The sequence below is a fragment of the Kogia breviceps genome, chromosome X, assembly GCF_026419965.1.
Source record: "Kogia breviceps isolate mKogBre1 chromosome X, mKogBre1 haplotype 1, whole genome shotgun sequence".
NCBI classification, from domain to species: Eukaryota; Metazoa; Chordata; class Mammalia; order Artiodactyla; family Physeteridae; genus Kogia; species Kogia breviceps.
Window position 1 is genome coordinate 84,465,524 of NC_081330.1, and position 13,003 is coordinate 84,478,526.

Sequence of the window (13,003 nt, forward strand, 5' to 3'; positions counted from 1 at the left end):
AATCTTTTGTTCAAAAACGTAAATTACATAAATTTCAGCTCAGCCTTATATTTCAATTATCACTATTATGAATATTTTGAATGAGCTGCATCTAAATTAGGTTTTATTATTACCAAATCATCAAATGGATCTGTTTGATATCAGTAATTACTAAGGGATTATGGATATTCCCAAACAGGCAATTAATCAATGCTTTATCTGGAATCAAGGAATAGTCATAAATACCCTTCTCTTATTTTTCCTGGATGGGAATATGAAGTATTTAATCCAGAGAAAAATGACCCTCATATTCTATCAAGTTTCACTTCTACTACTCAAGCCTTTCAATTATGTAATACTATAATGAGACCAGGGTAAAAATGTCAAAATAAACGTATTTTAACTCATGATGAATATGTTCAACAGAGTCCCCTGGATGCAAACCTTCCTGCAAAGTATTTTGTTACTGTGTTTTCAATTGGCAAAATTTTAATAAACCAAGGACTGAAGAAGCACAAAAAGCAAATGAGATAACATTAAATCATATCCCATTTTTTTTAAAATGGCAAATTTATGCCAACACTAACAAAAATGTAACCATTATGTTTGTACTGATACTTTTTACTGTAATTTCATGCTATTTTCCCCATCATGTTGGAAAAATGGTATTGAATGAAATCTTTTGAACAAATTGACTGAAAGAAACCATGTGGGCCCGTAAATAATTACAAGATTTTTATCTTCAAGAAAAGTAAAATCTGTCCTTTGACAATTCCACATAATAGAACAAAAGCATATTTTATGATTGTTTTTAATGAGGGACTGAAGAAACAAAATGACAGGATTTTAAAATATTTTTATGAGTATATATATTAACAGATGCTTAAGACCTGCATGTTCACCTGGGATTTCTGCATTCCTATCTGTAGGAAAAGAAGAATAACTTATTTAAGAGGACTTAACTAATGACAACACATTTCTAAAATTGGCTTAAAAATCCTTCCAAAGTGCTGAGGGAGAACTGTTAAATGGTTACAAACAATCACACTCTGACCATTTCTTCGGATTACAAATTTATGTATACCTTTTGCTTTTTCACTGAATGAGTACAACCAATTTAAAAATTAGACAGTACAGATGCATTTCAAAATGGCAAATTATAAAGTGCACTGCCAAAGTGCTATAATTGTTATCGACAAATGTACATACAAACAGTACTGATTAGAATGTTTCACAGCAACTAAGAGTGTTTACTAGCAGAACTCCATGTTGAAAAATTTTAGAAGAATAGAAGAACTACATGTCTCATAAAACCTTATATAAAATATTTCCATTATTATTTGATTCATATATAAACACACTGACCTCTAAATACAGAAAATAATTTCTTAATACACACTCAGACTTGCAGTAAATATTGGGACTGAAAAATGGGCCATGTCCTGAATGGCTGAGAGATGGTGACCATGAAAAAGACTTACCTAATTAAAAAAAGAGAGAGACCATGGCAAGGAATGGAGTGGACATGCTAGAGAATAGGTTGGAGAGGGAGCAGAGCTGGCAGAAGGTAAGAGACATATATTAATGTGGAATGGAACAAGTGGTTATAAACAAAAGTCATCATGAAACTCAGAAGAGTAAAATGAAAGTTGATGTGCATACACACACACACACACACACACACAATTAAGAGTTACTAAGCAAGAGTTAGATACATTTTAATATGTCTTATAGTTGAAATTTTGCCATAACTATCTCAAAATATTGTGAGGAACAAATATAACAGTTGTGAAAGTGCTACATAAACTGTAAAATGCTATACTCAAGTAAGACAGACTATATTTACTCAAAATGCAAAGTAAAACTCTCATTCGAACTCTGGTAGAAGGCAAACAATGAGCTCTCCAGGGCACAGAGGGGAGAAAAACCTTACTCTGGCCTATTCCCAGATTTCCTTGGAACCACAGGCTCTCCGGTCACTCTACAGGATGGCTTTGAATGCAAGAGTAAAGACACTGTCCAGGTCTAATGGACAGGTTGGCAAAGTCACAGAATAGTGTGGAGAAAAATCCTTAATCTGTGGAAGAAAGAGATTCCCTTTTCTGTTTCTTAACTGGCATAAAGCATTACTGCCTGCACACGAGCATGGTGTTAAACTATGATAATTTCTTTGAGGAAGGGAATAAGAGGGGCAGGAAAAGTGTAAAAATTCACTAAAACATGCCAAAATACAAAACATTTTTCCCTCCATACATAACTACTAGGATAGAAGAAGTATAAAATGCATCAGGTATGTGTAAATCACAATGACAGCTTTACACCTAGGGAACTGAGAGTTAGTGAGAGGAAATGACTTAATAAGGCCACTTATTCAACACCACAAAGTCAGTATTTCTGAGTCTGAGTCTCATCAAATTCCTGGAACTTTCCCCAACACGCCTTCCATCAAAAAAAAAAAAAAAGAGTTTACAAAGATAAACAGGAAAAAAGAACCAATCCAGATTTTCAGCTTTCTTCTTTTTAAGCTCACCACAAGATTTTAGAAATATTTTAGCACTGTGTAAAATGTCCATTAAATTTTTAAACAAAAGTTCCATCTTCTCAGATCATTAACTCTCAATGCATTTTTCATTACATTAGGAGCACATGCAATTGTTAATCATCGTAAAAGGATTTAAAATTTTCAAGAAACAGCACAAAATGATGAAAATAGAGCTGAAATAACCTTAGAAACCATCTATTCAAACCACCTCATTTTATAAATAAGGAAATTAAGGCTCAGATAGGATAAGTGACTTGCTCAGGGTCACACAACCTGTCAGTTCCAGACTCAAGATCAGAATTTAAATTTCCAAACTTGTAGCCCAGGGCTCTGTTCTTTTTCAAACCTGTAAGAAATGACTGCATTTAAACATTTAGTCCAGAATACTCTTAAACTTGAGTGTCATCAATAAAAGTAAGCCATGTGGCAAGGAATGAATAGAGTTTAGTTCATACCAAAAATGAGCTGCCAGTCACTGTGATAAGATCTGTTTCTTTCTGAGACCCATGGTTTCCTGCTGGATTGGAGAATGCAAACTGGGTTTCTTCCTCCTGTCCAAAGAAGTCAGAGTCAGGATGTACGTTCCATTCCGTTTTGGTTGGCGGCAGTAGTTCCGAGACACTGTTTTCACAAAGGGTGCTCGAAGGAGTCAGAGCATCTGTGTCTACTGTTAGCTTACTGCTGGGGGTCAAAGCTTGGGGCTCTTGACTCGAGGTTTTCATAGCCAAAGAGCTCAGAGATCCCAACGGCCCCGCACTTAGACTTGAGACATCATCCGTATCTAAGGGACTCTGCTGAAAACCAGCGGCTGTCGTTCCAAAGAAGAGTGAGGTATCCAGACTTTGAGGAAGGTCACTGGTGGCCATCAAGGCCTGAGGGTCCACCGCCTGCCCTAGGGAATTATTATTATTATTCGCAGGGAGCTTCCCTGCCAGAGTTGAGTTCACAGAAGCCACATCAATAGTCAAGATCCCAGAGTTCACCAATGCGGTGTCCAATACTGCAGCAGAACTATTACCGGGCACATCAGAGAAGAGAGACACAAGCTCCGCATCACTGAGGTCATTCTGTCCCTGGTTGGTAAGTTCACTGCTGGGCGTAAGAGAATTTGCAGCTTCTAGCTGAGCTAAGAGATCCTGGCGCAGGTTGTGCCTTTTGGCCATGTGGGTCTTCATGCTGTGCTTGGATGTGAAGAGTTTATTACAAGTGGAGACTGGGCATCGGCTTTTCCCAGTGTCCACATCCTGCAAGTGTTTCTTGGAGTGAATGTAGAGACTACTGCGAGCAGAGAACCTGGCACAGCAGCCTTCCACGGGGCACGCAAAAGGCTTTGTGCCCAGGTGGGTTATGCTGTGGCCTTTCAGATGTTCGGCCCTCGTGAAAGATTTCCCACAGCCTTCTACAGGACACATGAACCTCCGGTCATCGTCGTGCTTCCTTTTGTGCCTTAGGAGTTTGGACATGCTGGTGAAGTTCCAGCCGCAGCCCTCAAAGTCACAAAGGAACGGTCTCTCACCAGTGTGGCTCCGAAGGTGAATTTTCAACCTACAAGCCTTGTCGTACTGTTTGCTGCAGCCAGGAAAAGAGCAGGAAAAGAGTTCTTGTTCCCTGAAGTGGGCGCGGTTATGGGAAAACAGGGCACTCACTGTGATAAACGTCTTCTTGCAGCCCGAAAACGCGCACTGGTAGGGTCTCTCGGGCTCGAAGTGGCTGCGCTGGTGGGCGCTGAGTTTCGCCTGCGTGGGGAAGGTCTCCTCACACACCTCGCATTTGAATGAGTTCTCCTGCTCATGGCCCTTCATGTGTGCTTTGAGGTTATACACCGTGGTGAAGCTCTTGCCACAGCCCTCTGCCGGGCAGCCAAAGGGCCTCAGTTTGTCGTGTGACTGCAGGTGCCTCTTGAGCTTGTACGAGGTGGTGAAGGTCCAGCCGCAACCGCCCAGGGGGCACTTGAAGGGCCGCTGGCCCTGGCTGCTGCTGTGCGTCAGCAGGTGCACCTTCAGCTGGTGCTTCTTGGCAAAGGTTTGTCCGCACTGCGCCTCAGGACACAGGTACAGCACCACGCCCTGGCCCTGGCCTAGCGGCCCGCGGGGACTCTCAGCAGCAACCGGGCCCTCCGCCTCCTCCTGGAGCGCTGGGGCGGGAGCGGGTTCGGCCCGCTCGGCCAGCAGGAGGTCGGGCGGCAGCTCGGGACAGTCGCCAGGCTGCGCAGCGTGCGGGATCCCCGCTTGCGGGGCGATCAGACCCCCGGGCTGCGGGGCAGGGGCGACCCCAGGCGCCCAGGCTGGCGGCGGGGGCGTGGCCAGGGTGAAGACGCCGTTCTCGAAGCGCAACAGCAGGTTTTGGTTGTGAATGGTGACGGTGCCCGCGAAGGCCGCGGCGGGGCCCAGGCCTGGGGCGGGGATCGGGGCCAGGGCCGGGACCGGGGCGCGGATAGCGGACAGGCAGCTGGGGCCCGGCGCAGGGCGGCCCTCGGGGTTCGCGCCGCTTTCGTGCCCCTGGAACCGTGGGCCCAGCCCGGCCTCCTCCCTCCGTAGGGGCCCTAAGGCCTGGCTGGCGCCCGTGGAATCTACGTCTCCACCCACCGGGTCCAGCAGCACCAGGAAGAAGTCATCGTCGCCGCCGCCGCCGCCGCCGCCGCCGCCGCCGCCGCCGCCGCCGCCAGCGTGATCGGGCCTCGGCACCAACGGGCTTGGGCCCAGGCCCGGGGAGGCCGCGCGGGCCTCCTCACGCTGCAGCCCGGGCCCGCCATCTTGGGGGCCCCGGAGCAGCAGGAGGCGGCGCGCGGGGGCCTGGCCGGCCCGCGGGTCAGGACCTCCGTGGATCCGGCCGCCGCCCCCGGGGCTGCCAGCGCCGCCGCCCTGTCGCGACCCGCGAGCCGGGAGCAGCCTTGGGATTTCCATCTCCGCGTCCATGAGGCTCCGCTGGAACCAGAGTCGCGGAGGAGGCGCGACCCCGCCCCCTGCCGCGGGCCCGAACGCGTTCCTGAAAGGAAAAAAAAAATGTGCAATGCGCAGAAACTGGCCCTATCAGATATTAAAACGTGTTTAACGCCACCGTGATTTAAATATTCTGGTACTGGGTCTCTAGAACAGAATAGAAAGCTCAGGGGCAGAGCCTCGTATACATAAATAAGTTACACAGTTAATATTAGTAGGAAATCAAGGAGGTCTTCCCAGATACAGGGGAAATGCTGCTGGAATGAATACCTCAGGTATCTATCTGCTAAATGCACATAAATCGGTACCTCACTACCGATTTATGTACCAAAATAAACACACCCCCAGCCCCTCCCAGTGCTAAACATGGTGGTTAGCACTTATCCTGTATTAAACGTTGTTTACTGGATGGATGGCTGAATTCATGGATGACAGAAAATTCCTGAGAGAATACGCTATGTGTCAGGATTAAACAACCATAGTGCTAGCAATTCCTACTGAAAAGGTTGTCTTTTAAAAAAATTCCTTGGAAAGCTTCCATATCCAGAACTGTGTTGAGCAATGTCTTCAGGAAAATTTGTCGCATAGTTAAATTTTTTGTCCTGCTGGTGCCGAGACTAGAATGAGTAAGAGGTGGGGCCAAAGCAGATTAGCACTGTTCAGCCTAGAAATGCAAAGCCTGGAGGATGAAACAATTTATATTGAAATCTGGAGAACCCAACCGATTCCTGGGGTCTCCCTATAAGGTGCACAACCTAAACCAACTCTTTGCTTTTCCACCATTGGTTGCACCATGGTAAATTTTATGTCCAATCTCACAGCATGATGAGGACATTCCTCAGCTTACTCTAGATTCTCCAGCACATGGAGGTCTCTGGACAAGAGTACTAGTTAAATGTGATAAGGTTAAACCCTAAGTTACTGCAGTGGACTCTCCTGAGAACAAGGCACAGATGCCTTTTGCATGCCCAATAGCCCCAATGCGCCTGCTTGCATTTAAGTGTGGTGGCCTAGTCTCACTGTAATGGATTTGGCCTGTGATGCCTAATGATCTTATTAATGTTGATGATGTTCCTCCAATTCGTCTGTCATCAGTGAGTTGGGAATTGATATAAATACAGGGTGAATTAATCTGGCAAGAGAAAGGTTTAGAGTGATGACTAGATTATGGGATACCTATAGTTTAGGTAATCCCTTCTTTCCCCTCTTTTAATGATAATGGACACTTGCTGATCTCTTGATTAAAAGATCAACTTTTTCATCCATAACAATTCAAACCTCATCAAAATTTCTACATCACATATTTTTCTTTCTATTACATTTTTTGGAGGAAGCATTTTTTTCAAATCTGAGGTATAGAGGAATGCATAAAACATATCTGCCAGGTTTAGTCAAACACCCGTGTAACCAGGACGAAGGTCAAGAAATAGACCATTGCCAGCCTTCCAGAATGCATCCACCATATTCCTCCCAATCACAAACCATACCCTCCCCCTATGAATATAGTCATTATCCTGACATTGTGATAATCATTTCAGTGCATTTTTTAAAATATGACTTTACAACTTTTGTATGCATCCCTAAACAATAGAGTTTATATGAAGTTATATCAACAGAATCATGCTGCATGCTCCCTTTTATGGCCTGCTTCTTTCACTGTGTATCATATTTATTTGAGAGACTCATCCATGTTGTTCCTAGTAGCCGTAGATCTTTTGTCTCCATTGTTGACTAGCACTCCAGTGCATGATTTTAGCAAAGTGATTATGATATGATTATATCATTCTACACTGGATGAACACTGGGTTAATCCAGGGTTGTTTTTAGCTTTTTATTATGAACAATGGTGCAATGAACATCCTTGGGCATTTTTCATGGGACTCATGTTGAAAAGTCTCTTGGGTACACATGCAAGAACAGAATCACTGGCCCACAGAGTATGCATATCTTCAGCTTTTCTACACGATGCCAAATTGTTTTCTATAGTGGTTGTACCAATTTACAATGCCACCAGTAACACAGAGAGTTCCTGCTCCTGCACATCTTCATCTACACCAAGTATTGCCAGAATTTAATTTACTGTTTTTTACCACTACTATTAAGTTTGGGCACACACTCATGTTTACGAACCTCTTGGATTTTCTCTTCTGTGAAAAGCCTGTTCATATTCAACTCTTTCACCATTTTTCTACTTTATTTTCCATCTTGTCCTTACTGATCCAATGAGTTTTTTATGTGTTTTAAATACCAGTCCGTTGGTGGTTATATGTGTGGCCAAAATAGTCCTTTGCTTTGTTGTTTGTATTTTCTCTTGCTTTATGCCGTGCTTTGTGAACAAATCTTAATTATAACATACTTAATTATATAACATACTTAGTTATAACATAGTCAAATTTATCATTCTTTTCCTTGTGGTTAGTAGTTTTCTGTTTCAAGAAACCTGTCCATGCCCTGGGGCCATGAAAATATTCTCTGTATTTCCTTCTGAAATATTTGTGATTTTGCCTTTCACAGTTAGGTCATAATCCACCTACAAGTGATGTTTGTGTATAGTGTTGAGTAGGGTTTCATTGTTTTTCTTCATGTGGATATCCGATTGTCTCAGTGAACCACTTATTGAAAAGTCTGCTCTTTTACTATTGATTTGCAGTGCCACATGTGTCATAAATTAAGCATCTACCTATGTATGGGCTAGTTTGTGTACTCTCTCTTAAGTATCATGGTTCTGTTTATCTGTCCATTTAAAATACCACATATCAATATTAATTACTACAGATCTATAGACAATTCTGATCTTTGGATAAGGCCACTCAATTCTGTTTTGTTCTTCAAGAATGTCTAGGTTATTTTTGGCCTGTCTCAACTCCACTTAAAATATCAATTCATCAGAAAAGGTTCAACCAAAATCTTGTATGAGGTTCTAATTAGGATTGCATTGAACTTTTAGATTTGACTTCTTGTCAATAATATGGAATGTTATTGAATAGATATGGTCTATCTCTCCTTTCAATAAGAACTTCCTTAATGTGTCCCAATAATACATCATATTTTTCCTATAAGAGGACATTTTATCCTAGGTACTTCATATTTTGCAAATGCTGCCTTTGAAACTTTCATTTTGTAAATTTTTTGCTGGTAAATATAATACAATTGGCTTCTGTATGTTGATATTTTATCCTACAAACAGCTATCTAAACTCTTTTATTGAGTCTACCAATTTGTAAATACCTGTAGAATATAGTGTACACAATCATGTCATCTGCAAACAATGCCTGTCTTACTTCTTCCTTTCCGAGCATTTTGTTCCTTCTTTTTCCTCTTACTTCTCTTTCTGGGTGTTAGTGGACATTCTTGCTTGATGCAGCTCTCAAAAGAAGGCTTTCAGTAATTGCAGGAATGATATTTTCTGTAGGTGTTGTGTTCTGTAGCAATCTGGATCCAATCAGGAGATGGAAAGTACACAGTGGATAGGGGAATTTTAACATAAAGCGAAGCATAATGCTTAACATAAAGAATTATTATCCTATGACAAATGTAGAATATATAAGATATAGGAAAACTCTATATGGTATCCAGGGCCTGAGGGAGCATCTCCAAGGAAAGGCAAACTTGGAATGTGGTTCCCTCCCCAAGACTGGAGGTTACACCTCATTGGAGAAGGTGTAGGAGAACCTACCGGATGGCAGAGAAGTTTGCTGGTTTGCCAGCGCCAGAGCAGGTCTGCAGAACCAGAGCTGGTCTAAAGTTGCAAGGCAAGCAGGAAGGTACCCTCTGGAGCACATCAGTGTGGACAAGCCACTGCTGGTGGCCAGCATGTAGATGTGTAGTAGGAGCAAGTGTCCTGGTGGAGTTGGAGGCCTGGAGCTAAAATACATAGGATATGGAGGGCCTTGGTGTTGTAAGGGCTGCAGCCTTGTGAGAAGTACAGGAGGTAACGTTAGTGGTGAGGTGGGGTGGGTCGGGAGAGCAATCAAGTAGAGGAAATCAGCGGGTAGGTGGCTGGCTCGGAGCACAGGATGTCCCTATGGAGAGGGCCACAGAAAGCCAATGACCAGGCCACACTGGGATGGCACACTCGATAGGACAGTTGTTCTGGGTACATGCCTGGGGCCGAGCACCTAGGATATCCTTACACCTACACTTCTGACAGCCAGAAGTCACAGGAGAGCCACTTCCTCCTTCAGTAACATTGTGATCCTTTGAAGGAGAGATGCTTAAAGTAATTCATCCATTATCAGAGAGAATATTTTAAAGGGTGAATTTAGAACAGGGAGAACATTAAAAACTGGCTTCATATCCTTTATCAGTTTAAGAGGGTCCCTTCTACTGTTACCTTGCATGAATAGTAGGTACCCTATCTATCATCATATTGTTTCTCTGGTGAATTAATGATTAAAGCGGCAGGGCTGGCCATTTCCAGAGTTTTAATAGACTGCTTACAATTCTCATTGGACCCACGGTTCCCTGGCCTGAAATGAGTTTTGCTGCAAAACCCAGGCTCTGGCACAAAAGCGTGTCATGAGGGTAGGGCAGAGAGCCTGTGAACTCTGCATTCTAGTCCTACCCATGGCTTGTCTGCTCTACCTGCAACGAGAGCCTCTTCCACCATGAGTGTAAATATCACATGTTCTCCTCAGGAATAGACTAGTTTATACCTGAAATGTTGCTCTACTTTCTTGGTAGCTTTACCTACCAAGATGAAGATGCTTGGATTCCATTTAAAGCCATGCTCATCAGAGCCCTGTCCATGCAGGAGCAGGGCAAAAAGATTCCTGCGTTAGTCTTATAAAGTGTACTTGTTTACCAGTGTTGGCAATTTGAGTGCTTTAATTGCACTTTTCTTGATTTCCTTTAGGCTCCAAAATGGACAAAAGTTGATGGGGGAAAATGGCACACAATTTTGCCATTCTTAAGTGACAAATGGTCCATTCTTTAGTGGTTAAACTGGCATCTTATACTGGGAAGGAGAGACAATTTAATTTTTTTAAAAACTTTTTCTTTCAGTGTGTCCATATTCAATAGATAGAATAAAATACCACTAAATCCAGAGGAAAAACACTTTTTAAAATAAAATTATTTTTTCTAATAATGATTGCTCTTTCTTGGAATCCTGTATTCTCTTCCTAGTACTTCCAATGTATAAAGCATATTCACTTCACTTCAGAAGCCACACAAGACAAATTAATCCACAGCCTTCTGTTCTCACACAGGACTGGGCTAGCTTCCTACCCCCAGCACCCTGAGACCTTGAACAGGAGGACCTGAATATGAACAACAGGTTTATCCTTTAAATGCTGGCTGGACCTGCTTTCCAGGCTCTCTTAACTGCCACCCTGACAATGATGAGATACAAATGTGAAATCTGAAACCTGCTCACTAACAAGAGGAGCAGCTCTCTAGGCCTGCCAATTGGGAAGTTGTCACCACCAGGCATCCAAGCAGGCACTCTCCCTTGGTAGAAATCACTGAGAACCAGGTTTTGTGGAGATACACACCTCTAGTCTGTGGTTTCTGAAGGTGGGCTGTGTCGCTGCAGCTGCTGTGTCTCTCCCTGCAGGGGGAAGGTGAACTTGGGAGCTCCCCACAAGGCACAGGCTGGGAGGGACCCATCAAGGCTCACATCCTCCCACTGACAACCAGAATGACCACACTTCTGAACCCCAGCAGTATAGTAAAAGTCCCCCTGTTGTGTCAACTGCTCAAGGATACATTCTTATTCGCTTTGTCCCTCACTTCAACCTGCCGTGCTGTCTGAGGATGCAGAGCGAGAGCTGAGTTTTAGTAGTTCCTGAAAATTCACGTAGTTGTTTCTCCCTGGTTCAACTGAGAGAAGAGAGGATGGTGCCAGGGTAAACTCTGTGTTTACCCTTGGGGGCCAGCTGTGCTTTGGGCAAACTTCACAACTACTTAACCACAGAAACCTTCCCCATGCCCTGCATCTGCTCTCAGAATATAATAGAGTTTCTGAGGATGCCCAGGCTTCCTTACATTAAGCTCCAGTTTCCCCTCAAGAATTGTATGGGTGAGAGAGTTTTCATTCACTCTCCTTTTCTTCTTACTACAAACACCCCAAACCACACTCAGGGATTGCATGGCCACTCCAAGATTTCTCCCAGGTCCCGATTCTCTGCCATCTGCAAGCTTGGCGCATTCTGACTGGCTCAGAGAATTTGATCTCAAGAAAAGTACTCAAGGGGACAATCCTCTCCCTAGAGAGGATCTCTCTGGGACCAGAAAATGAACCAGGGACTGGTGGCCTGAATGCTCCTCTGGAAAAATTTTCACTGTCTGCCAACAGAGGACATGGCTAAGAGGGACTGTCCTAGTTATCTGCTCAGCAGGGTACACTGAAGACTGGACCCTCTGTCTTCCTTATCTCTTGGAAGTTTAACCCTCTTCATACCCTGACGGTGGTTTAACTTCTCAGAACGATACATGCTATATTTCACTCGTGATCTGGTGACGACAGGAAAAAAAAAAAAAAAGAAATCGCCATCTATCCACATTTATTTTCAACTTCTGTTCATTTCACTGTGGTCCTCAGCTCCCTCATCTCTCTTTTAGGAGTTTGTTCCCCAGGGCGCCACACCACAGTTAAACAGCCTCACATGGATTTGGGCTTTGGCTTTGAGTTCTCTGTGAGGTAAACTTTAGACTCAGGCTCAGCAGAGAGGGCAGGGCCTAGAGTGAAAAGAGGTTCACAAGCCAGATTGTTACTTTGGTCAAAAAAAACCTTTTCCTTGCAGCCTGCTCAGCAGGAGGGTCACTGGTTTTCGCATCATTTATCCCGCACATGCAGAGGTAATGTGCTTGCTTCAAAGCCCAGTGGACTCATATAGTGAATCTCCAGAGTAACGTATGACAATTTTACTGAGGCTAGGGCTGCCACTGACCATCTTTGACACAATAGGGTGCAAACCTATCTTACCATATACAGGTGTACCTTGGAGGTATTGCAGGTTCTGTTCCAGACTACCACAATAAAGCAAATATTAATAAAGTGTGTCACACGAATTTGTTGGTTTCCCAGTGCTTATAAAAGTTATGTTTACGCTATACTGTAGTCTGTTAAGTGTGCAATAGCATTATGCCTTAAAAATATACATACCTTAAATAGAAAATACTTTATTGCTAAAAAATGCTAAAATAAAAGTTTTCTTCCTCCTCAGCATCTCCCAGACTCTCCATGCACAGGCCAAGGATTGTTCCCAACCACTGGCTGCATTTTACCTCAGCAAGTCTTGCACATGACTTACATTTCCAAGAAAGAAGCACTTCCCCAAAGTCTACTCTGGGCTGGTATGCAATCTTAGAGTGGGATCTCCAGGGATGAAGAGGTATTGGGAAAAAGAACTGAGGACAGGAATTGGTTGAAATTTTCTGGTAACAGAACCCAGTTAGTGTTTTAGAGTAGTTGACTTATCAAGTGATATTTGCAATAACTGCTCATAGCTTTTACATTTTCCCAACAGCAGGTTCCTAGTCCAGAGTGTTCCTTAAATATCAGACTTCTGACCCATAATTGTGCCTAGAAATGGTTCAC

General features: G+C 43.5%; 1 protein-coding gene across 1 annotated transcript; it reads right to left on the bottom strand.

Moving 5' to 3' along the window:
• Window positions 1-786: 786 nt before the first annotated feature.
• On the bottom strand, window positions 787-5,498 carry LOC131747763 (zinc finger X-linked protein ZXDB-like). The gene has a single exon (XM_059049756.2). It carries the CDS (start codon window positions 5,434-5,436, stop codon window positions 2,971-2,973), a length of 2,466 nt encoding a protein of 821 aa, XP_058905739.1. The 5' UTR covers window positions 5,437-5,498; the 3' UTR covers window positions 787-2,970.
• Window positions 5,499-13,003: the final 7,505 nt, after the last annotated feature.

Coding starts and splice junctions, on each gene's coding strand:
- LOC131747763 (XM_059049756.2), bottom strand. CDS start 5,436: ATGGACGCGGAGATGGAAATCCCAAGGCTGCTCCCGGCTCGCGGGTCG.